General features: G+C 43.4%; 1 protein-coding gene across 2 annotated transcripts in view; it reads right to left on the bottom strand.

Annotated features, from left to right (window-relative positions):
- Window positions 1-25102, bottom strand: part of PATL1 (PAT1 homolog 1, processing body mRNA decay factor) — a 34999-nt gene extending 9897 nt beyond the window's left edge. The window contains exons 1-12 of one of the 2 annotated variants that reach the window (XM_004585276.2): window positions 24831-25102; window positions 22819-22930; window positions 13833-14050; window positions 13460-13540; window positions 12500-12694; window positions 11571-11672; window positions 10707-10796; window positions 10279-10496; window positions 7996-8085; window positions 4324-4504; window positions 2108-2231; window positions 1266-1363 (exon numbers count right to left, since the gene is read on the bottom strand). In XM_004585276.2, the coding sequence (XP_004585333.2) occupies window positions 1266-1363; window positions 2108-2231; window positions 4324-4504; window positions 7996-8085; window positions 10279-10496; window positions 10707-10796; window positions 11571-11672; window positions 12500-12694; window positions 13460-13540; window positions 13833-14050; window positions 22819-22930; window positions 24831-24845 (1524 nt within the window). In that variant the 5' untranslated portion in view covers window positions 24846-25102. Of the gene's footprint in view, window positions 1-1265; window positions 1364-2107; window positions 2232-4323; window positions 4505-7995; window positions 8086-10278; window positions 10497-10706; window positions 10797-11570; window positions 11673-12499; window positions 12695-13459; window positions 13541-13832; window positions 14051-22818; window positions 22931-24019; window positions 24061-24830 lie in introns of those variants that run through there. The other variant, XM_058662990.1, reaches the window with a different exon arrangement.
- Between the last annotated feature and the right edge of the window lie 204 nt (window positions 25103-25306).

Below are 25306 nucleotides of genomic sequence, written 5' to 3'. Positions count from 1 at the left end.
TGTAGTAAATGAGTATGCATGACTTTTACATTCTTGCACTCATCTTTAAACATGTTTAATTCTGCTGCACCCAAACTTCTAAAAATTTACATTTTTATTTTTATTGTTAAAATTTTATTGGAAAGTCAGATATACGGAGAGGAGAGACAGAGAGGAAGATCTGTCCGGTGATTCACTTCCCAAGCGGCAGCAATGGCCACAGCTGAACAGATTCCAAAGCCAGGAGCCGGGAGCTTCTGGGTCTCTTATGTGGGTGCAGGGTCCCAAGGCAATGAGCCGTTCTTGATTGCTTTACCAGGCCACAAAGGCAGGGAGCCCGACGGGAAGTGGGGTTGCCAGGACACAAACCTGCATCCATATGGGATCCTGGCATGTGCATGGTAAGGACTCTAACCACTAGGCTACCTTGCCAGGCCCAAAATATATATTTTTAATGATTATTTATTTGAAGAGTAGACACCCCAAATGCCTACAATAGAGATGCTGGACCAAGGCCAAAGCCGGGTACAAATCCAGATCTACCATTTGAATGGCAGAGACTCAACTGTTTCTTCATCGTCTGATACCTCCTAGGTACTCATCAGGAGGAATACAGAACCAGAAATGGAGCTTGATCCTGAAATCAGGAATTTCAATAAGATTCTGGCATTCCAAGTGGCATTTTAACTCCTGTAGCTATAGCCTCACACGAACTTTTTAAAGAATTTTCATTTATTGGGAAGGCAGAGTGATGGGGGAAAGAGAGGCAGAGAGAGAAAAAGAGAGTAAGGGAGAAGAGAGAAAGAGTAGAAAGAAAGAGGGAACGATATTTTAGGCCAAAGCCAGGAGCCCAAAATTCCATCTGGGTCTCCCTACAGGTGGTGAGAGCCTAACACTTGGGCCATCTTCTTCACTTTCCCAAGTGCATTAACAAGAAGCTACACCAGAAGTGGAATAATCATGAATTGAACCAGGTACTCCCAACACATAAGCCACAGCGCACTCCACTATGCCACAACACCAGCCCCCATTTTCACTAACTTTCTGAAGTACACTGATGGATACTGTGTGTACTCAAGTTACCTGGTGTGAAGATTCCTGCCAGCCCAGGCCCATTCCATATGCCACAGAGGTAAGGTATTACTACTGGCATGCCGTGACATTCAGGTGGGAAGTTTTGGTTTACTAAAAACAACTGTACCATGCCAGATCTCATTCCACAGTGTGCTCAGAAGAAGTGATGATGGCATCCATGTCCTTAAAAATACAATTTTGCTTAAACTTACATCATCCTCACTCCGAGATGTCACAACAGCATCAATCATTTTTCGAGGATTATTCACACTAGAGACAGTAAGTTTTCCCAAGGAGCCCTCAAACTGCACTGCAAGGATGAAAAACAAAAACAAAAACAATAAATTAAAAGAAACTAACTTTGCTTTGTTCTTTACTCATGGTCTAAGAGTCTACTACAAAAGTAGACATACTGATAATTCCTTTTTTTTGTGACAATAATTATTGAAATAAAAATCTACAGTACTTTCTGTTTTTAGCTATTTTAGTAATACTAAATTTTTTTTTCTAAAGATTTATTTTTATCAGAAAGTCAGATACACAGAGAGGAGAGACAGAGAGAAAGATCTAAAGATCTATCAGCTGATTGACTCCACAAGTGACTGCAACAGCAGGAACTGCGCCAATCTGAAGCCAGGAGCCAGGAACTTTTTCGGGTCTCCCACTTAGGTGCAGGGTCTCAAGGTTTTGGATTGTTCTTGAATGCTTTCCCAGGCCACAAGCAGGGAGCTGGATGGGAAGCAGGACCACCAGAATTAGAACCGGCGCTCATATGCGATTCTGGCGTGTGCAAGGCGAGGACTTAAACCACTAGGCTACCATGCCAGGCCCTGAGACTAAAAATTTTAATAGGCTTTAGAAAATGTAATTTCAAGTAGAAAACGATATAAAAGGTTTTCTGTCCAACCATTCCTCCTATACTTCAACAATGGTAGACCCTTGCATTTACTAAGACGGGGATTCCGTAAATAATCTGACTTATTACTATTATTATTTTTTTTTAGCACATTAGCCTCTCCAATTTCTCCTCTGGGCTTCAGGATCAAGACCTTACCTGGCTTGTATGCATGCTCCAGTTTGGCCACCTGAGGGGTGATGAGCTTGGTGCGTTCCTTCTTCGGGGCATCACCTTGGATTTCTTCAGCAGCTGAGAGCTTCTCCAGTTTTTCAAAGTAATTCTGTCACATGACATGGTAATTGTAGTAGCAGCACAAGCACAAACACGGCTATTTGTTAAATAATTAATTTGTACAGTGGCAATACATAAATGTGAACTGTACAAATGTATCATCTTTTACCTATATTTTTGTTAGACTTACAGAAATTTATTTTATTACAATATCATACCCTCAAAACAGTTAATCAATGCAAATAATTCCAAGTTAGCCTGTCAGTGTTCTTTTTCATCATCCTCCCCTCCGCCACCACCAAGGCTTCTTTATTTATTGGAAAGGCCAAGATAGAGACAAGGAGAATATCTTCCATCTGATGGTTCACTCTCTAAATGGCTGCAACAGCCAGACATGGGCCAGTTTGGGAGCTGCTTTTGTTTCTTCCAGAGAGGTGCAGGGTATCAAGCACTTGGACCATTCTCTGCTGCATTCCCAGGCACCTTAGCAGGTACTTGGATCAAAAGTGGAGCAACTGGTATTTGAACCCACATCCACACAGCATGTTGGCACTAGAGGTGATGGCTTTACGCATTACATCACAGAGCCAGCCCCAACATCCTTTTTCTTAAAAAAACTTAAAAAAAAAAAAAGATTTATTTTATTTATTTGTATTGCAAAGTCAGAGAGGAGGAGATAAAGAGGAAGATCTTCTGACCGTTGATTCACTCCCCAAGGGACCACAACAGCTGGCCAGACTTGAGCCCATCTGAATCCAGGAGTCAGGAGCTTCTTCTGGGTCTCCCACACAAGTGCAGGGTCCCAAGGCTTTGGGTTGTCCTTAACTGCTTTCCCAGGTCACAAGCAGGGACCTGGATGGGAAGTGGAGCAGCCAGGACACAAACTGGCACTCACATGGGATCCTGGCATGTACATGGTGAGGACTTTAGCCACTAGGTTACTGCAGTGGGGTGAAAAAAACTTCTTTTTTTTTGTTTTTAAAAGATTTGACAGAATTACACACACTGAGAGACAGAAAGAGGAAGAAGAAAAACAGAGGGAAAGAGGTCTTCCATCTGTTGATTTACCCCTCAGATGGCTACAATGGTGAGGTTTACTCTAGGCCAGTTATGAGCCTGGAACTCCAACCTCTGCTGGAGTGATGCTCATGTCCAACTGCCCAGAGTGAAGCGCACTGCAGAGAACTGGACTGGAAGTTGAGCAGCGGTATTCCAACTTTCACTCCAATATGGGATGCTGGCAGTGCAGGTAGCTGCTTAACCCACTGCTATAACACTAGTTCTTTTTACATTTAAAAAACAAAATTGCTCGAGAGACAAAGAGCAAGGGGGAGGGCAAGCTTTCATCCACTGGTTCACTTGCCAAATGCTTGCAATGGCCAAGGACTCACCTGGGCTGAAGTCTAAAGTTAGGAATGTAATTCAAATTTCTCACGTGGAAGGCAGAAACAGTTACCTGAGGTATCACCACTATCTTCCAGAATCTGCACAATGAGAGCCTGAATTAGGAGCCAGAGCAAGATGCTGAACTCAGGTGGTCCCAATGTGAAACATGGGCGCCTTGACCATAAGGCTTAACATCTATTGCAGACTATCAATGTTTTTAACAAAAAGAATCACATTATTAATGCCAAAAATAATTAGAAAATTTGGTATAAGGGCCTAAAGAATCTAAAGCCTAGAGCACAATAGGTCTCTAGTTTGAAAAAAGGATGGAATTTGTTAAGTTGATTGTCATCCACTGGAATATTATGGTAAAAGAAATTCTACCAATATTTAAATAAATACCGCTATCAACATAAGAGAAAATTATTATTTTCAAAACCAGCAGAGGGCTGGCACGTTAGTGCCTACAAGTGCTGGGCTCCCATCTGAGTGCTGTTCATGTCCCCGCTATTCCACTTTCCATCCAACTTCCTGCGTATGGCCTGGGAAAGCAGCAGCGGATGGCCCAAGTCCTTGGATTTGCACTGCATGGGAGACCCGGAAGGAGCTGCTAGCTCCTGGCTTCGAACTGGCTCAGCCCCACCCACAGTAGCCGTTTGGGGAGAGAACCAGCAGATGGAAAATTTTTCTCTCTGTAAATCTGCCTTACCAATTTTAAAACAAACAAAAATCAACAGGAACAGCAGGGTATTTACCTGATAATAAAAGTCATCCAGGTAGGGATCAGTGCTTTGCAGTTGCATCATCTGGATTTTGGAGACCCAGTCCTTTTCCCGCGGCAACATGAGATTGGCATACGGGTCCTTTCGGAGGTGATCCTGATGACTGCCCCGGTGACTGCCTCTATCTCCTGCACCATTAAGATTCCGATGCTGACTGAAGAATTAATGTGTCATATTCACTCCAAGTGGACATGTTAATTATGCCTTTTAACAGTACAGTCATAAATCAGGCCAATTAAAGATAAGGTTCTCCTTAGCTTATATCAAAAGGAGAGTGAAAAAGGTTTGAGTCAACAGAATTTAAAAGTTATGCAATACATAATGAAGGAAATAAAATTAAGATTATCTTAATAATCTCACAGTAACACTATGAAGGTCATAACCTTGTGCCTACTTAAAGAAAATGAACAGAGACCAAGAGAGATCGAGTACCTTGTCCAAAGTTATACACCTGCTATATCTTAGTCTATATTTTCAACTTGTTAAAAAAATCATGAAATATTTCAAATCCAGACAAAATTCCAGATTATACTATTTATTAAGATTTATCTATCAAGCTATCTATTTATTTTTATTTGAAAGGAGAAATTACAGAGAGAAGGAAAGGGAGATCTTTTCATTTGCTGACTCCCCAAGTGGTCCCACAACTGAAGATGAGCCCATCTGAAGTCAGGAGCCTCTTAGGGTATAAGCAGGAAGTTGGACTGGAAGTGGAAGAGCCGTGGCTGGAACTATTGCCTGTACGGGATGCTTGCACCACAAGTGCAAGCTTAACACGCTATGCCACACACCACTTGTCAAAACTTACTCATACTGTTATCAGTATATCAAACAGTAGAACAGCTACGGTAGCTGTATTCACAATTTCAATCTTTACTGCCAAATTCTTTAAAAAAATTTTTATTGGAAATTCAGATATACAGAGAGAAGGAGAAACAGACAGGAAGATCTTTTGTCCACTGAATTTACTCCCCAAGCAGCCGCAATGGCCAGAGCTGAGCTGATCAAAAGCCAGGAACCAGGAGCCAGGAGTCAGGAGTTTCTTACAGGTCTCCAACGTGAGTGCAGAGTCCCAAGGCTTTGGGTCGCCCTTAACTGCTTTTCCAGGCCACAAGCAGGGAGCTGGATGGGAAGCAGGGCTGCAGGGATTAGAACCAGCGCCCATATGTGATCCCGGCATACGCAAGGCGAGGACTTTAGCCATGAGGCTACTACGCTGGGCCCCAAAACCTCTTTCAATAAGCTGTATACTTCATCCTTGCCCATGCTGATGTTTTTGCCTGTCTGAAGAAGTTAAATTTGGTCCAGCGTGGTAGCCTAGAGGCTAAAATCCTTGCCTTGCGTGCCTCAGGATCCCATATGGCCACCTGTTCTAATCCCAGCTGCTCCACTTCCCATCCAGTTTTGCGCCAACGGCCTGGGAGAGCAGTCAAGGATGGCCCAAGGACCCTGCACCTGCATGGGAGACCCAGAAGTTCCTCGCTCCTGACTTTGGATCAGTTTAGCTCTGGCTGTTGTGGCCATTTAGGGAATGAGCCAGCAGACGGAAGATCTTATTCTCTGTATCTCCTCTCTGTATATCTGCCTTTCAAATAAAAAAGTTAAATGGTTACTTGATTTTAATATGCATTTTTCTGATGAGTACATTTGGATTTTCCCTTTTTATAAGCCACAGGGACTCTTTGTTTTAGGAGTTGCATGACTGTCTATGGTATTTTTGTTATGCAGAAATTTAACATTTTAACACAAATACATTATCTTTCCCTTTATAGTCTGCATATTTTTTTTGAGTCTTGTTTAAGGGTTCATGCTAGTTCATTATCTCCTTGTAAAAAATTCTGGGATGTCTTGTAAGTGAGAAGGCATTACACATACTCACAGAAAAACAGAAGTGAGGCTGAAGAAATTTCAGCTATGTTTGATGTTACAGTTGGGTAACAGTTGAGCTCTCTTACAGAAGTCCATGGTTTGGACACTTGGTCCCTGAAGTTTTACACTAATTATTTATTTATTTTTTTTAAGATTTAAGATTTATTTATTTTTATTACAAAGCCAGATATACAGAGAGGAGGAGAGACAGACAGGAAGATCTTCCATCCTATGATTCACTCCCCAAGAGAGCACAACGGCCGGTGCTGCGCCGATCCGAAGCCGGGAACCAGGAACCTTTTCCAGGTCTCCCACACGGGTGCAGGGTCCCAAAGCTTTGGGTCGTCCTCGACTGCTTTCCCAGGCCACAAGCAGGGAGCTGGATGGGAAGTGGAGCTGCCGGGATTAGGACCGGCGCCCATATGGGATCCCGGAGCATTCAAGGCGAGGACTTTAGCCACTAGGCCACCTTGCCTGGCCCAAAGTTTTACACTAATTGTTAAAGGATTATTATGACTAATGACATAAGAATGTAGATCTGATATACCATTTGGGAGGGAGGCTCAGAGTTGAGGTCTTTTGTTCATTGAGGGCTTGTTCTCAAAGGGCACTTCCTGAGCATGCTTCCTGACTCAATATACAATCATCCCTTCCTCTAGCCCCAAGCTAACTGGCTTGTGAGAAATAATGGTGCTGCTTCTCTTGGACTGTGAGCCTCTGGAGATATAAACTGAAAGAAACCTTTCCTAAGTAGTTTGCTCAAGCAATTTGACTCCAATAACAAAAAAGATAATATATTCAGTTTCTTAATATGGATGACTACAGAATAAAAGTTCCACAAAAGTATGGATCTCATCTGTTTTGCTTTGCTTTTTTAAAAAAGGTTTATTTGTTTTTATTGTTAAGTGAGATATATAGAGAGGAGGAGAAAGAGGAAGATCTTCTGTCAGATGATTTACTCCCCAAATAGTACAATAGCTCAAGCTGAGCCAATCCGGAGGCAGGAGCTTCTTCCGGGTCTTCCACCTGGGTTCAGGGACCCAAGGCTTTGGGTCATCCTTAACTGCTTACTCAGGCCACAGGCAGGGAGCCGTATGTGAAGTGGGGCCACTGGGACATGAACTGGCTGCCCATATGGGATCTCAGTGCATGCAAGGCAAGGACTTTACTCGCTAGGCCACTGTGTAGAGCCCTGTCTTACTTTTAATTATTATTTTAGTTGCATACATTTATGAAGTACAGTGTGTTAATCCAATGTACACATTAAGTGTGTGAAGACTATATCAGCCTGGCTTTGACTTCTACCTCAATGAAGATAAAAAATTCTTTTCTTAAATTAAAAACTTAATTGTACATATTTCTTGGGTACCTTATTTTCCTTTTAATTCACAAAACCTATCATATTTATACCTGTCAAATGATGACTAAATGATTACAGGCAAAAACAGATAATGATCACTGAATTCACATGCAAGGCTAGCCATAGTATTTTAAGAATAACCTCTAAATTGAGAAGGTTAAAAAAAAGGGGAGAGGTAGTTAAGCAGACATTAAGAACCTGGAAAGAAATATACAATGTTGTCTTAAAAAATCAGATCGCAATTACAATTCTAGTAGTTGGGCTGGTACATCAAAAATATAAAGTGGAAGCGTTTCTGGTTTGACATTATTTGCAAAATAAATACAGTATAATTACTAAAAAAGCAAACTAAATCATTAGCATGTTGTTAGATTATCAAAAGTAAGAGCTGAATTAAGAGGAATATCCGTACGCACTTTCTGTTCTGCTGCTGCCTCTGATGCAGGAGTCTGCGGTGCTGCGGATGAAGGTGAGTCGTGTCGGGTCTAAACATTGGTGCCTGAGATCTAAGAATAATGGAAAACAAGGTTCTCAAGGTAGTCATACCCAGCAGTTGACAAAATTTAATGGAGCCCAGTCACTTTAAAACAAAATTTTATTGATTTAATTGAACAGCATGGAGATAGAGCTTCCCATCTGATAGTTCACTTCTCAAATGCCTGCACCAATTGAGGCTATGAGCCTATAACTTCATCTGGGGACACCCAAGCATTTCAGCCATCATCACCTGCAAACTCTCAGGGTGTGCATTAGCAGTTTGACGGAAAGCCATCCAGACACGGGATGGATTTTCCCCAGGCGGGGAACTCAACCTCTCATGAAGTTTGAAATTTTCTTACTTTTAAATGATTTATTTTTATTGGAAAGGCAGATTTACAAAGAGAAGGAAAGACAGAGAAAAAGACTTTCCAACTGTTGGTTCACTTTCCAAATGACTGCAATGGCTAGAGCTGAGCTGATCCAAAGCAAGGAACCAGGATCTTTCTCTGGATCTCCAATGCAGGTACAGGGTCCCAAGGCTTTGGGCCATTCTCCACTGCTTTCCCAGGCCACAAGCAGGGAGCTGGATGGGAAGTGGAGCAGCTGGGACATGAACTGGTGACCATATGGAATGTCGGTCCTTGCAGTTAGAGGATTAGCCTGTTGAACAATTGCACTGGTTCTGAATATTTGGAATTTTAAGAAGTGTTAGCCCAGGATAACTTGATATGGTCCATTCAAGATACTTTTAGAGTCGTCCTCTTCTTAAAGATTTATTTACTTTATTTGAAACGCAGAGAAAATTAGAGAAAAGGGGAGGGGAAGGAGAAAAGAGAAAGAGAGAGGGGAGAGAGAATGAGAGGGAGGCGGTCAGGTGGAAAGAGGGAAACATCAGTCTTTCATTTGCTGGCTCACTCTCCAAACGGCCATAACACACGGGCTGAGCCAGTCCAGTCAAAAGCCTGGAACTTCATCCAGGTGCCCCATGAGGGTGGCCGGGGGTCCAAGCACTGGGGTCATTATCTGTGGTGTTTCTAGGTGTTTTAGCAGGGAGCTAGGTAGGAAGTGTAGCAGCCAGGACTCCAACCAGCTTCCATATGGTGCTAGCATTGCAGGCAGCACCACAATGCAGGTTCCTGCTGCGTCTACTCCTCTAGAAATAGCTTGCAAAAGCTAAAGACAGTTTATTATTATTTTTTAACATATCTTCCTCAAAGACTAATTCTCAATTCTTTAAAGAATAATTATGAAATACAAATGAATTATCAGTCAAGTAACACAGTTTTTTCCTTATGCTCTTGCTTAGAAGTCTCTAAACACATTGATGTATTGAGCTTCAAGCACTGAAAATATAAGTATGGGGTGATTAATTTTACATGTTAAGTTGGTAATATTTGGTTATTTGGTAAAAGACTGGTTTAGATATTGCTGCGAACTATCTTGTACGTGATTAATATTTATAAAAAGCGGTCTTTAAGAAAATGAGACCAACCTTGATAATGTGGGATGGTTATCAATCAGTTAGCAAAAGCTGAAGTTTCTCGGAGAAGGAATTCTGCCTCCAGAGTGCAAGAGAAATCCTGCTGAGCCTCAGCCTCCTGGCCCAGGCTAAGTATTTCAGCTTCAAGGTTGCCAATTCCCAACTGTCACTATTTATGGCCAGCTGGCCTTCTCAATGTCAGCCAATTCTTTAGAAACTCACACACTCTTTGTGTGCACATACACACATACAGAGAGGGAAGATCGTGTGTATGAATCCATCCTACTGATATTGTCTCTCTTGAGAACTGTGACAGACACACTGATATGTAATGAAATACAATTTCACTGAAATAGGATCTTAACCTTTTTTGTAAAACTAAAGGGTGGAAGCAAGCAATTTAGCCAGTGTTAAGTTTAGCTGACTTCTTAGCATTTTAATCTCTATTCCTTAACATAAGGCAATCCTTCGTAAGTCATGTGTACGTGTGTTCAGAAAATAGAAAAGACAACTAACTTGTAGCATGCAAATGTACATAGGAGGCATGTGACCCTTAAAATGTGGCTCATAAGAAATCCTGGAGCTTATCAAACATTTCTGTGTTTGCCAACTTGAGGACCCAGTAACATTTCAACATGTATCACTGGAGAAGATCAAGAAACTTGTATTCTGCAGCCAAATGTCAATGACTAAGAGACTTGGTTAACGATGGCTAAATCACAGCATTAGTTTCATATACCTTATGGTTTGCAGATGAGGTCCTGGGCCAGGAGGATGCTGCTGCGGAGGCGGCGTAGTGGGAGGTGGAGCAGTAAAGAAGCCACGGAAGCCTGGCGCTGGGGGGAGCATCTGCCCAACTCTCCCTTGCAGTAGCTTGGGATTCATGGCAGCTAGTGGACTACCGACAAACCCAGGGACGCGTGCAAACTGGCTGGGAGACATCCGTCCAGGCTGTAGCTATAAGGAGGGACAATGTATTTGATTTAGTTAATTGCAACTTCCTTTGATCCCCAGATAATTTAAAATAATTTTATTAACAACAACAACAACCACAAAAAAGGAAAAAACAAGAGGTTGTTGTGATTAAAAGCAAAAAAGAGGATATCACCTAACGGCCCTTGTGAAATGAGAAGGGTTCTTTATGGCCAAGGCTAAACACAGGCTTACCTGTGCTCCTCCAAGAAGCTGTGCTCTCTGGAGGGGGCTGAGGATGGGAGGAACATTAGGAGGGAAGGGATGGCCCAGCAGGGATGAATTCTAAGGACGAAAGAAGGAAAAAGCTGTTACGGAACAGTCATCAATAAAGGAACCTAGTCCAAATGTAGGAGAAAGTTGGATACAAATTGTAGAATCAGGGGCCTGGCGGCGTGGCCTAGTGGCTAAAGTCCTCGCCTTGAATGCCCCGGGATCCCATATGGGCGCCGGTCCTAATCCCGGCAGCTCCACTTCCCATCCAGCTCCCTGCTTGTGGCCTGGGAAAGCAGTCGAGGACGACCCAATGCATTGGGACTCTGCACACGTGTGGGAGACCCAGAAGAGGATCCTGGTTCCCGGCTTCGGATTGGCACAGTACTGGCCGTTGCAGCTCACTTGGGGAGTGAATCATTGGATGGAAGATCTTTCTGTCTGTCTCTCCTCCTCTCTGTATATCTGACTTTGTAATAAAAAATAAATAAATCTTTAGAAAAAAAAAACCAAACTGTAGAATCAATCTTTCTACTGAGGAAATCATAAAAAAGAGCAATGGCAGAAATAATGAAATAAACAACAGTAAAAAAAAAAAAAATAAAAACCACAATGAATGATTTAAAGCGTAGGAAACCGGATGACCAGACTTCATTGAGATTTTTAAAGAAAATGGTTGTCATAATAAAGAAGTGACCATGTCCTCTAACTGGGAGTCTTGAGACTCAGGTACTGCAGTATAGCAGGTATAAAAGCCACATGCAGTTTAGGACAAGTCAGCGTTGTACACTGATCCTGATCCTACAGGTAGTGATTACGTTTTTGTCAGGTCGTACAGTGACGTACCGGGACATTGCAGAGCTGGTTTGGAGACATCCTCTCACCATAGGGAGCAGGATAACGTGGCGGCAATGGGGGCCGGACATGGACAGGCTTCGGACACAGAATCTATTGGAATAAACATATATACAACTACACTCAATGAAGTCAGTTTTGTTTTCCACCCACACTCCTTCCCCTCAAGTACTGGTAGAGACACAGGACTCAATGCGAAACCCTACTTCTAAGCGAATGGCTATGGCGATGGGCTCAAATACATTTCCTCTCACAAAATCAAGATGTGGAAGATTCAGTTAATTGTTCAGTTATCCCACCCTTCCATGCTGAGGGAGGTACCAGCAGATATTCTTTCAAACTCTCTTCAAAAGGATATGTTTTGGTAGCAGCGAGGGAGAAGGACTAAGAAAGCTGGAGGACTGACTAAGTCCTATTCTGAAGCCCCTGTGATATGGCCGTCATGCTCAGCAATTTTATGATCCATGTGACTCCACCGTGTCATAGGATATTGAGCCTAACTAGGCCATACCAACACCGCCCTCCCCCCATACCTTCCAAATTGGCCTTCCTTTTCAGCTGCTGGTTTCAGGTGGAGGAAAGTCTATGGAACAGGACTGCACAGGCTCTAGGGAAAGCAGGGATATCTTAAAGGTAAAAAGGGACGTGGACAATGCTGTGTGTTCCCACTCCCCCCAGCTTTCAGTTATCTCTCTGTCAATGCACTAAATGTGGCTGACTACCCTTCTTCTCCCCCAATTAAAAGGCAACAGCATCATAGCCGGCAGCAGCGTAGGGTATCAGGGAATGTGTTTCATTTGTACTCATTTCTCCTCTACTTGGCTACTTTTCTTCTAATTTAATGCCTACTGCAAATTTCCACCCTCCTCCCAGCCCAGATTCCTGATATCCTGGGCTGAGTGCCTGTTAATGAAAGGTACCTGTTGGTTGAAGCTGGGTACAGCCACCTGCTTAGGTGGGGTGCCAATGGGGACAGCTCTAACAGGAGGACTCCCAATGATAGGTGAGGTGGATCGCCTTGGTAATGCACGTTCAGAAAGGTCTCGGTCGTCTTCTGGGCCCTGTGGGGGCCTCTGAGGCAAGGCATATTCCAACACAGATACTGTAGGCATTTCCTAATTGAGGAAATGGCCACAAAAACAAAAAAAGGTAGTTAATTTGAAAATGTTTAATCTCTGCAGATGTCAAAACATCTGGAGGAATTTTTAAAATTTTATTTACTAATTCACACATGGCAGAATTTATTCTTTGCCATATAACTCTCTGACTTTTAATAAGCACACAGTAATAGAACTGCCATGGGCTTTGCGATACAGAACAGTTTCATCATGCTGAAAAGTTCCTTTGTCTTGTCTCTTTATTGTACTGTTGACTAGTCCCTCCTGCTAAGCCCAGTCACCAGCATTCCTCTGCTCCCAATTCCTACAGTTTTTTCTAGACAATTTTAAGCTATGGCTATTTAAAAAAAATTTTACTATTTAAAAAATGTACATGAGATTTCTTAGTTTTCATGTGATACATATTTAGAAGCATAGGAGATCATCCCTTCCTCTCCCTATATCTCCCCCTTATTATTCGCCCCCAAGCTATCACGATAGCGTAGTCATTCATGTCACTGTTACCGGCTTAGCTTTCTGATATAGAAATTCACCATGGAATTTGCCTGGACTTTTGACAAATCTAAATTGAAAAGGTTTCTTTTCAGCCTTTACCCCAGAGGTTGAGGAAGGCTATGTTGATGGTGCTGGATGCAGCAGTCAGTATTAACATCAGCAAGTGATATGTGGGTATATTCTTTCAGTGAGCAAAGGATAACAATAGGAGGCAACTTAAAATTTCTGGATATTAAAAATTTTACACAAGGGAAAAATGTTTACTACCTGACCAAGTAATGGTCCACGGATTCGCCTCAGAACTTCAGATCCATCCCAAATGCTGGAATTCAGACTTCCTGGTTGGGGCTAATTAAAAACAAACAAACAAACAAACAAAAAACATAGACAAAGTTGGCAATAATGTGGGCTCTGAGTGAATTACCTGCTTTTGGGGAGCAAGGTTCAAACAGCCTCAACTGCTTGAGGCTAACAAATTTCAGTGCTCTCAAATACACATTACTTCCCGACTTCAACTCAAGAAGTGGATCATAAGAAATGACATTTTTAAATTGTGTATGGAGCACCGTAATCCTGTCATTATGCCAGATGAAATCAAGTAGCGAGCGTATGCTTCAATTCTTGAATCAGAGTAACTTACCTGCAAAACTGGCCTGGTCTGCACTGCCCTCATGATAGCCGGATCTTCTAATTCATTTTCAATCACCATTTTACTGAGCCTTTCTGCCAGATTCTCCTCATGATCACCCAACAAGTCCATTTCATCCCTCTCTCCATTGTCTGTCTGTTCATTAACCGCCACTGGTAGCTTTTCTTCCAATTCAGCCAGGCGCTCATGTGCTTCTTGCCAATCATCATCTGCAAGTTATAGAAGAAATATAGTTTATAATGGGAGAAAGAAACTTTCAGAAGCTGCTTCTTATAATCAAACAAACAACTTGAACTCCAGAGGTCAGGTAAAGGTTAATTTTTACTTAGAGACATAAATAAAATTTTAAATTAAGGGACACAAAAAGTGATTTTTTTTTTAAACTGAGTAAGTAACAGGGCCTGGTGTGATAGCGCAAGGGTTAAAGTCCTTGCCTTGAATGTGCCGGGATCTCATATGGGAATCAGTTCTAATCCCAGCAGCTCCACTTCCCATCCAGCTCCCTGCTTGTGGCCTGGGAAAACAGTCGAGGACGGCCCAAAGCCTTGGGACCCTGCACCCGTGTGGGAGACCTGGAGGAAGTTCCTGGCTCCTGATTGGCACAGCACCGGCTGTTGCACTTACTTGGGGAGTGAATCACTGGACAGAAGATCTTCCTCTCTGTCTCTCCTCCTCTGCATATCTGGCTTTGTAATAAAAATAAATAAATCTTAAAAAAAAAAGAGTAAATAACATTATGCCAGAATTAGAACTCAAATATCTGTATTAATGACTAAGACATTACCAATGCTGCCCCAAATTATTCTCTGAAACTGGACTCCCGAACTGATGATACAAATACTCACATACACAATCTCCTGTTAGTTCAAGCAAAAACTTAAAGAGCATTTCGCCCACATGGGTGCAGGTGGCTGAGTTGTTAAGTGGAGCAGGTAGGACTTCAACTGGCATCCATATGGGTGCCAGCATTGCAGGCGGCAGTTCTGCTAAGTTACAAATGCCAGTCCCGTAACTTTTCCCTAAATTATAATTACCATGTTCTTTGCAAGCATTTGAATCCATCTTATTTGACTACTATTTGGTAATCATCTATTACATGGCAAACACTATTGTAGCTTTAAAGGTTCTATATGTAGCAGACAAGGATGTTCCCCTCATACAGCTTTCATTCAAGCAAACAATAGATAACGGACAATAAACATAATGACTAAATCCATTACATGTTATGTTCCAAAGACATGGAGACAGCAAAGTAGCCTGTAAAACTGTAAATACATGGTCAGAGACGAGCTTCGGTGAGGTGACATTTCATTTGAGAAAGGTTTAAGAATTTTTTTTTAAAGATTTATTTATTTTTATTGGAAAGGCATATCACATTTACAGAGAGAAGTAGAGACACAGAGAGCAAAGATAATCCACCGGTTGGTTCACTCCCCAAATGGCCACAGTGGTTGGAGCTGAGCTGATCTGAAGCCAGGAGCCTCTTCTGGGTCTCCCACACGGGTGCAGGGTCCCAAGGCTTTGGGCCATCCTTTACTGCTTCCCCAGGCCACAAGCAGGGAGCTGAATGGGAAGTAGAGCAACCAGAACATGGACTGGAACGCATATGGGATCTCAGTGCACGCAAGACAAGGATTTAGCCACTGAGCCATCGCACTGGGCCAAGAGTAAGAATCAGTCATGTGTATGTCAATTAATTCCATAATGATGTAAATTTTTGCTGATGGTATGTTGGAGCTTTTAATTGATCGGGATGATACTCTGCGGGCTCTGCCTTCAAACCAGAGAGGGTCTCCCTAAGAAGCCATTGAACTTGACTGGACAATTAGATGCTGGACTCTATGTTTGCTATATGCTTACAATGAGGGAATCTCAACTGAACTTTAACTGTGGTTATGCAACAAGGTGGAGGAATCCACCATGGGGGGAGGGTTTGGGGAGGGGTGGGGAGAATCCAAGTACCTATAAAACTGTGTCACATAATGCAATGTAATTAATGAATAAATTAAAAAAAAAACTCAGTCATGTGGTTATTCAAAGAAGACTGTTACAGGCAGGACCGTCAGCAGAAAGGTGTTAAAATGAGAGTTTGTCAGCTGTGAGAGCAAGAGGGCCGTTTAGAATAGAAGCATCAAGAGTAGAATGAGGTCAGAGCCAGGAGAGGTGGCACTCCTAAGAGGTCGTCTGGGTCACTGTCAAAAGGGAGGCAATGGGTAGTAATCGCAAGGCTAACTTTTTAGAGAGAAATCACTAGCTATATTGAACATGGATTGGCAAATGGGAATAGCGGAGACAGTATCAGAAGCATGGTGATCTGGGAGAAGGCTACTGCAGCAACAATCCAGGGGGAAAGTAATCACAATTTGAACCAGGGTCAATTCCTCTTGTATTTTAACTAATGTCTTGCAACTCCTGCACGCTACTATGCAGGATGTAGCACTGACACTAAGGTTGTTCTCCCAATTTATTAGGCCTACCCAGCATTCACTTTCAGTCCCACTGTAGTACTAAAACCTTCAGCAACCGCTGCTTCTGTAGAAACGAACCTCCCTCCCATTCCAGCTCTCCTTTCTGTTCTCTCCGAGCTAGTTATTCCATTCTGCTTCCAATCACAAAAGCCGCATGTACAGTCTGATCCCTTTCAGCACTCCAGTGCAGAAACCTCTCCCTCCACTGAAGCCACCCTCAACAGTCTTCATTTTAACACTACCCTCACTTCATCTAAATGTACTCTGCTTAAAAAGAAAGTTACTGATTTGAGAGTCAGAGTTAGAGGGGGACAGAACAAAAAAAAAAAAAAAAAAAAGAAAAAAAGAAAAAAAGAACCTTCAGTCCCCAAACCAGGAATTCACTGGGTCTCTCAGGGGTCCAAACACTTGGACCACTTCTGCTATTTTCCCCAGGCTGTGAGCAGGGAGCTAGAACAGGAGTAGAGCAGCTGGGACATGAACTGGTACCTATGTGTGTTGTCAATGTCCCAGGCAGCAGCTTAACCTGCCACAGCTCTGTTTTTCAACCTACAAAGTACCTGTATTCTTTTGTTTCTGTTACATGTTTTATTCTTTTAGTTATATATTTCACATGTTCCACACAATTCAGTACAAAGGGATTTTTCTCTTTATTGCTGAATTTTTTTAAATTTAAGCACCAAAAATTTGTAACTTAGAAATTTCTCTATAATTAGTTAAGTTTTTGAAAATACTAACTATAAAAACTCTGCCATAAAAATTTTTTGAATTATGTTTTAGATCTCTTAATAGTTCTTAAAAACAAAATTTATTTTCGCCTACTTGAAATGCAGAGATCTTTCCTCTGATGGTACATCCCTCAAACACAACAGCTAGGGAGGTGGGCCAGATCAAAGACAGGAGCCCAGAATTCCATCGGAGCCTTCCACAGGGGGGCAGAGACCCAAGCGCTTGGCACACTATGTTACCTCTTAGGAAACATTAACACGAAGTTAGATTGGAAGCTAGGACGTACCAGCACTCCAACATGAGATGCACGTCTCACAAGCAATGCCTTACCTCCCTGCTGATGTGATTTTGTTTATGCATATCATTTGACACCTTTTCATGTAGAAAATAGAAATGCAAATACTGATATTATCTTATACTTTTTAACACTACCACAAGATTATGTTCTATGGATAAGCTTAATTTTCCTCATTCCCTACTGATAACCATTTGGATTATTTGCAATTTAATATGACAATTGGTAATGAAAGGCTGGGCATTTAGTCTAGAAGTTAAGATGTCACATCCCAGGGGGTACCTGAATTGGATTCTATGTTTCAATTTCTGATTCCAGCTTCCTGCTAAAGCAGACCCTGGAAGAAGGGGCTGATGGCTCAAGAGACCGATTCCCTGCCACTCACATGAGTGCTGAAGTGAGTTTGTGGCTCTCAGCTCAGGCCTGCTCCAGGACTGTCTCTCGAAGGCATATGGGAAGTAAACCATCAGATGAGAACTTTCTTTCTGCTTTTAAATAATAAATTAAAACTAAACCCTACACTGAACATCATCTGTATCATCAACCTACTGCAACAAACACTATATGTATATTCCCATGTTTCAAGAGGCTAATAATCCCTTTATATGGACATAGTAATATTTATAATTTGTTATTTTTTTAAGATTTATTTATTTTATTACAGTCAGATATACAGAGAGGAGGAGAGACAGAGAGGAAGATCTTCCGTCCGATGTTTCACTCCACAAGTGAGCCGCAACGGGCCGGTGCGCGCCGATCCGAAGCTGGGAAGCAGGAACTTCTTCCAGGTCTCCCACGTGGGTGCAGGGTCCCAAGGCTTTGGGCCGTCCTCTCCTGCTTTCCCAGGCCACAAGCAGGGAGCTGGATGGGAAGTGGAGCTGCTGGGATTAGAACCGGCGCCCATATGGGATCCCGGGGCGTTCAAGGCGAGGACTTTAGCCGCTAGGCAATGCCGCTGGGCTCTATAATTTGTTATTTTTACTTGATCTTTCATGTGCTGGTTCAATATTTCAATGTTCACAAAAGCCAAGGTTGGGTCAGGCTGACGCTGGGAGTTTGGAAATCCATCCACCTCTCCTATGTGGGTGACAGGGGCCCATGAGGGACATCTTCTGCTTTCCCAGGAACATGTGTTGAGAGTCGAATCCAAAGTAGAGCGTCTGGGACTAGAACCAAAGTTCATATGGGCGCTGGCATCACAGGCAGTGGTTAAACAAGCTGTGCCACAATGCGAGCCCTTTATTTACGATACCATACACATGTGACACTGGTGACCCAAAAGGTGAGAAAAGCAGGACTTACAAACTTCTGTCTTACACCATAGGACAAACTCTCTAGGTTTTGAGAACAATGCAATTTTGAACAATCCATTATGGGAAGGAGACATCATCTTGCCATCACTGGGATAAAGGCTGTGGGGCAAGGGCTATACATAACATTAGTCTTACCAACAAGCCTCTAGGACTTGGGACACGGGTCACTTTTCCTAATCGTGGAGATTTTCCTCCTCATCCAACAACTTCCTCTTATTGAGTGCCCAGGCAACAGGTACTTTTCCTCAGAAATGTAACTTTATAGGAAAGAACTGAAAAAAATCAACCTTTGCATTTTTTTTTAAAGATTTTTTTTTTAAATTATTATTATTGGAAAGCCAGATATACAGAGAGGAGGAGAGACAGAGAGGAAGATCCTCCGTCCAATGTTTCACTCCCCAAGTGAGCCACAACGGGCTGGTACGCGCCGATCCGATGCCGGAAACCTGGAACTTCTTCTGGGTCTCCCACGCGGGTGCAGGGTCCTAAAGCTTTGGGCCGTCCTCAACTGCTTTCCCAGGCCACAAGCAGGGAGCTGGATGGGAAGTGGAGCTGCCGGGATTAGAACCGGCGCCCTTATGGGATCCCGGGGCGTTCAAGGCGAGGACTTTAGCCGCTAGGCCACGCTGCCGGGCCCGAACCTTTGCATTTTGATAGTTTCTTAGAAACATAACATTGATGTGCTCAAAAAGGGGAAGATCTTCATTAGATGAAAATTACAGGGTTATATGCTCATCCATCTGAAATTAATACCCTTAAAGAACAGCATAATTAAAAGTCAGCTATGGCATCTTGTCATTTTTGATGAGGAAGAGTGATCTGACAAAGGGTAAGATTTTTTTTTTTAATTTTACGAACCCAAAAACAAATGAGCAGAGAGGCCATAATCCTGATTTCAGAGATTTTTAAAATACTTCCAAAATAGTCTGAATTGCTAACTGACTGCTTATAAAGCACTCTTTTCAGTCTCCATGTCTCAATTTTGTTTCTGGTTAACTTTACCAGATCCTATCAAGCTTTAAACAAAAGTGTTAAATAGTCATATTCTGCTCAAATAGCTCTGTTGGGAACTGTCATGCTTTCAAACATGTAAGCAAAGAAATCTGTCATGGAATACATTATGCTTTTACCTTTTTCTTGATCTTACGGAAAAAAAATCTGAGGGGGTATGTCACAGATCTAATTCCCTTAACATAACCAGAGTACTTCACTCTGTATATTTTTCAAATAATCTAAAAAGTTACTTAGACAACCCACTGCTTAATCTTAATTCATTGTCTATCAAACTGAAAAGGAGGGCAAAAGAACAACAGAGAAATTAAGGGAAAGAGATAACCATATTTCTTCAACTAACTGATCTAACTCCAGTGTGATCTACAAAATTCCTGGTGGCTTTTTTTTTTTTTAGATTTATTTATTTTTATTGGAAAGTCAGATATAAACAGAGGAGAGACAAAGAGGAAGATCTTCCGTCTGCTGGTTTACTCCCCAAGTGGCTGCAATGGCCGGAGCTGATCCGAAGCCAGGAACCAGGAGCTTCCTCAGGGTCTCCCACACTGGTGCAGGACCCCAAGGCTCTGGGCCACCCTCTACTGCCTTTGTAGGCCACAAGCAGGGAGCTGGATGTGAACTGGGGCCGTTGGGATTAGAACCGGCGCCCATATGAGATCCTGGTGCATCCAAGGCGAGGACGTTAGCTGCTAGGCTACCATGCCGGATCCTTTCCTGGCAGTTTTTATAAATCTGTTTATTGTGATAATGGCCCTGAAGCCTATCCTAGGGATATTTCTGAACGAAACCAAACTAAAGGGAAGGAGATTGATTTGAGGGCAGTCTCAGTCCCTCAGATTACAGCTGTTATCAGGAAGAGGGGAAGAGTCTTCACCAGCAGAGGCTCGATGTTTCAAACTTTAACCAAAGACTGTCTGACATAACCAGTTTACATTAATTGTATTTATAGTTACACAGCCTGTCACTCTGATTCCTCATCTGTTAAAATGTGGATTCTGTCGGTGCTTATCTCACGAGGCTGCTGTGAAGGTTCAGCACGTGTTCGGGACATTTCGAGTGGTCCCCAGCACAGAATGAGCACCACGTGGTAGCTTTTAGTTTTAGAGACTAAACTGGGCTTACTCCAGCATCATTTGTTGCTTTAACGTGATGTAAACAGTTTTTTACATAGAAAGCACTCATCAATTTCTTAAAGGGACATCAGATAGGCAGCCAGTGACTTAAATTATACACTGCACTAAAAGCTATTACTCAAGATGTCCTCTCCATGAGTTTAAAAATCAAGCAGAAATTCTAGCAAAGATGAAGTGCTCACTGCACCCTGGAACCCAAGGAGAAGGTGAGACAATTCCTTTCTTCATGTTCAAAAAATGAGGACGTGTCACATTTTAATATAACATGTGCAAATCAATTCTATCAACTCCATTTGTTGGAAAATGATAACATTCAGTACATGATGTTAATATAGAGTTTAAACACAACCATGTAACTTTTCTATTTCATTATTAATCAATCATCTTTACTCTCTCAACCAGCTGTTGTTTGTACTGTCAACATTTTTCTTGTTGCTCTCAAGTCACGGCAGGCAAAGTTTAGGTTCTCTACTGAATTTTGTAAATTTTCATTTTTAGCGGTTCATTCAGTTTAGTGTAAGTTAAAAGTAAGCTGTTTAGGTCACTGCCGAACCAGTAAGGCCTTTGACTTGTCTCCGATACTAAGCCTCTTGAGAGTACTCCCTATTGCTACATTTCCTTTTCCTGCTTATGAACTATGAATATTTGCACTGACAGAAGTGCTGCGATTCACACATATTTACACATCCTTTTATAAACACTGTGATTGCACCTTTCCAACGCCAACAGTCCAAGCAAAAATACCTACAGATTCATCCCTGCTCATCTTTTTAAGGTAAAAATGTTTCAAAAATTGCTTATTTATTTTCATCTTCTTGAAAGGCATAGTGGTAGACAGCGAGAAAGGGAGACTTCCACTCCCTGGTTCACTTCCACTCAGGACTCCATCTGGTCCTGCACATGGCTGGGAGGGACCCAAATCCTCGAGCCGTTATCTGCTGCATCCTCGGGCATGCTAGAAGGAAGCTGGATCCAAAGTGTAGTGGCTGGGGCTAGACCTAGTACTCTGCTCCTGGATGTCGGCACCCAGAGCAGTGGCTTCATTTGCCACTGGTCCTTTGATGTAAATTTTAATTTACTAATCTGCTTGTTTTAAGTGAAATGTGATCTCCAACTCTGTCATTTAAATCTGCTTCCTCAATTTTCTATCCTAGCATTTACATTTTGTTAATTTGCCTCTTTAACCTTTTACATTTATCTTATCTCCTAGTGTATTTATTCCTATCCAGGGACAGAAAACATTTCAACTGTGCACAACATTTTTCTATTTATTAAGATTTTCTATTACTGGGCCTGGCGCGGAAGCCTAGTGGCTAAAGTCCTTGCCTTGCATATGCTGGGATCCCACATGGATTCTGGTTTGTATTTGGGAAGCTCCATTTCCCTTCCAGCTCCCTGCTGGTGCCCTGGAAAGCAGTAGAGGATGGCTCAAAGCCTTAGGACCCTGCATCCACATGGGAGACCCAGCAGAAGCTCCTGGCCCCTGGCTTCAGATCAGCTCAGCTCTGGCCATTGTGGCTGCTTGGAGAATGAACCAGCAAATGCAAGATTTCTCTCTCCTTCTCTCTGTAAATCTGACTTAAAAAAAAAAAAAAACTTTCTGTCAGTAAAATTATTGCTATAAAAAGCATTTACTTTTACTGAAGTTACTATCTGTTATGTAGTATACTAGGAGAGGAGTGAATTTTAAAACTCATTAGCATGTAAGACTCTGAATGTTCCACCGGTCACAAGTTTTCCCTAAGTTGCATGTCTACCAAGAGAAACTGCCCCTACCCAGGATTATCTTAAATCTCTTGTGAATGTCTACTCCTTCAAGCATTTGCATTCCTTCTTATGGCTTCCTGGAGCCTAGATCCCACAGCTGGAAGGGATCTGGTTTTGTGTGTCACGCAAAAAGTGGCCCAAAGGAGTAGGCAGATGTACTATTCTACCAGAGAACACCAACAGAGGACGGCGCTGCAGGAGGAGCGAATGAGGCTCCTCCGCCAGGTGAAGCTGCTGGAACTGCAAAGGAAGCTCACTTACCAACGGCACCTGACCCGAATGTATCATCATTGAACTGATCAATCTCTTCATCTTCTTCTCCCAGGCCCTGAAATGCATCCTCATCTTCATCCAGAGGACAGTCCTCCAAAGACTAAAAGCAAGATAAAACTCATCAGCTATTCACAAAACTCAATATTTTACAATACTGAAAAAAGCATCCCGAAAATGTTTATCTCACTTTCTCAATGAACATGATACTCTCACCCCAACTTTCTGTGAAGATGACATTTGTTCCCCATCCACCAATCGCCTCGACGGTGAAAGGTTTCAGTTATCGTCTGTCATCTGCTTCCTCCTTCTAATTCCGTTTAGTACCCTCTCCCACGAGCATTCAGTTTATTTTATTGAAATGCCTCATGAAATCGAGAAATTATGCTTATCACTGGATAGAATAGCTATGGCAATTACAAATGAATGCTTAATCTTGCTTAAATTTTCTTTCTAAACAGTTCCTGCGTTATTACATTTCTGTTATCATTATGACTATTTTATTACTTTAAAAGCTTTCTCCTCATTTTCCACTCCGTCTCCTTAAACTTTCCAGAGGCACGCACTAGTGACAAAACAGAAAGCCAAGTTTTCAATCACAGTTCAGCAAACTCTGTGAAAGCTGTGATATGCCAACTGCAAGTGTTGGTGCCACTCTTACAAGTAGCATAAACATGGCAACTCACACTTTTCTGGTTAATTCGTCAAGTACCACAGGAGAATGCCCTGTGTCCCGAGGAGGCTAGGCTCCAAACGTTACCAGTTATTAAGGCATGAACAATGTCATGCACTTTACTGTTGGGAGATGCAAACAATGATTTAGACAAAGACTGTACCTGCATCACTGAACAAAAGCCAGACATCCCTCAACATCTTAGGTGTATTCTATTTCAAACATTTCCTCACTTCATTTTCCCTTTCCCCTTCCACTTGATTCAAGCTCAAGTTTTTTCCTCCGTTGGCAACTTCTACCCATGCATTTCCTCCTGCACCTGTTTACACTCAGTCTGGTCTTGCGTGTGCTGTCTAGTAACTGTTTTCAACTTTCCATCAGAATTCCAGCTATCAGTACTTATATGGGACGTATCTTGCCTACCTATCTTTCGGCTAAGTGTGTTTCCTCAATGGACGGTTAGCACAAAGGACAATTCTTATCCTAGAGCCCTCCCAGACTTGCACATATCAGACATACCACTGCCTCCACATCATTCCCCTCCAAATCAGCACGGTTTACCGAAACATGCCACTTTTTCTTTTTTTTTTAACTCAAAAAGACTCTTTGGGGATCATGTAGACCAGTCCCCTGCAGTTTACAACAGAAACTGTCCCGTGATTAGGGCTCGCTCAAGGTCAAACAGGGAGTTGGTAACAGGTCAGGCCTCAGCTGTTGTTGCACTCTCGGGACCCACACCAAACCCACGTCTCTCTGCACTTGCCTACAAGAAACTTCGGGCGGACACGCCCCCTTCCAATTCGGAGCCCTCAGCAGCAAAGAGTTCGGGGGTCCCAGTCAAACGGCAAGTCCAGACCCCCCGGACCTGAGGCTACCTGCGTGTCTGGGGGCGTCTGTGTAATGGGGGGGGGGGGGTGGAGGGAAGGAAGGGATGTCCGGGCCCAGGGCGGGAAAAATCCTTTTGGAGCATTCCCGAGTGACTCCTCCACAATGATAGCCACCAGCTAGCTGCAAGCTTGTCTCCCCCAGGCACTCTGCAGGTTAGGGGTGAGAGGGTGGTCCGGGTGCGGCATTTAACGGGCCCTCCCCACCTCAAACCACAACTCTCCCCAGCGGCAAGTGCTGGGGCAGTCCCGCCCCCCCTCCCCGAAGCCGGCTCCCAACCCGCGCAGGAAAAATCCACGACGCCAGGCCGGTCCCGCTCCCCTCGGTCCCGCGACTCCCGCAGCCCGCACCCTCCCCCCTCGGAGCCGCGGACCGGCACGCGGGGGGTGAGAGCGAAAGGGGCGCGGGAGGGAGGGAGGGGCCACTTCCGGTCGCGACAGCTCACCTCGTAGCGGAACATTCTTGGGGAGGGGGGGAGGGAGTGGGGAGGGGAGCGGGGGAGGGAGGGAAGAAGCGCCGACTCCTCGAGCTTCTCCGCGCGCGGGTCCTCCACCGGCTCGCGACCCCTGGCCGCCGCCGTACGCCGGAGCGTGCGTGGGAACGTGCGCAGGCGCGCCTAGGGAAGGGCGGTCACCTCGACCGGCGTCTGGCGGCGGCGGCTGCGCGGGGACAGATTTGGCGTCCCGCTTCCTAGTCTCAGCGGCGGGAAGGAGGTTCCGTCGCGAGAGACCGCGCATGCGCCGCCCGTTGAGGGCTTTCGGGCGCTGAGGGTTTGCCGCCCCGCCCCCGGGTTTCTCCGCGCCGGCGTAGCGCTCAGCTTGGATCCGAGAATCCAGTCACGAGTTTTCCGTCATCGCCAGGGCGGAGAAAACCTTAGCAATTGTCCTTAGGGAAGGAAGGCTTTGAAGCGTCCCAAGCCTG

The sequence above is a fragment of the Ochotona princeps genome, chromosome 4, assembly GCF_030435755.1.
Source record: "Ochotona princeps isolate mOchPri1 chromosome 4, mOchPri1.hap1, whole genome shotgun sequence".
Lineage (NCBI taxonomy): Eukaryota > Metazoa > Chordata > Mammalia > Lagomorpha > Ochotonidae > Ochotona > Ochotona princeps.
The sequence above is the reverse complement of the archived record's forward strand: the minus strand, read 5'-3'. Positions and strand labels throughout refer to the sequence as shown.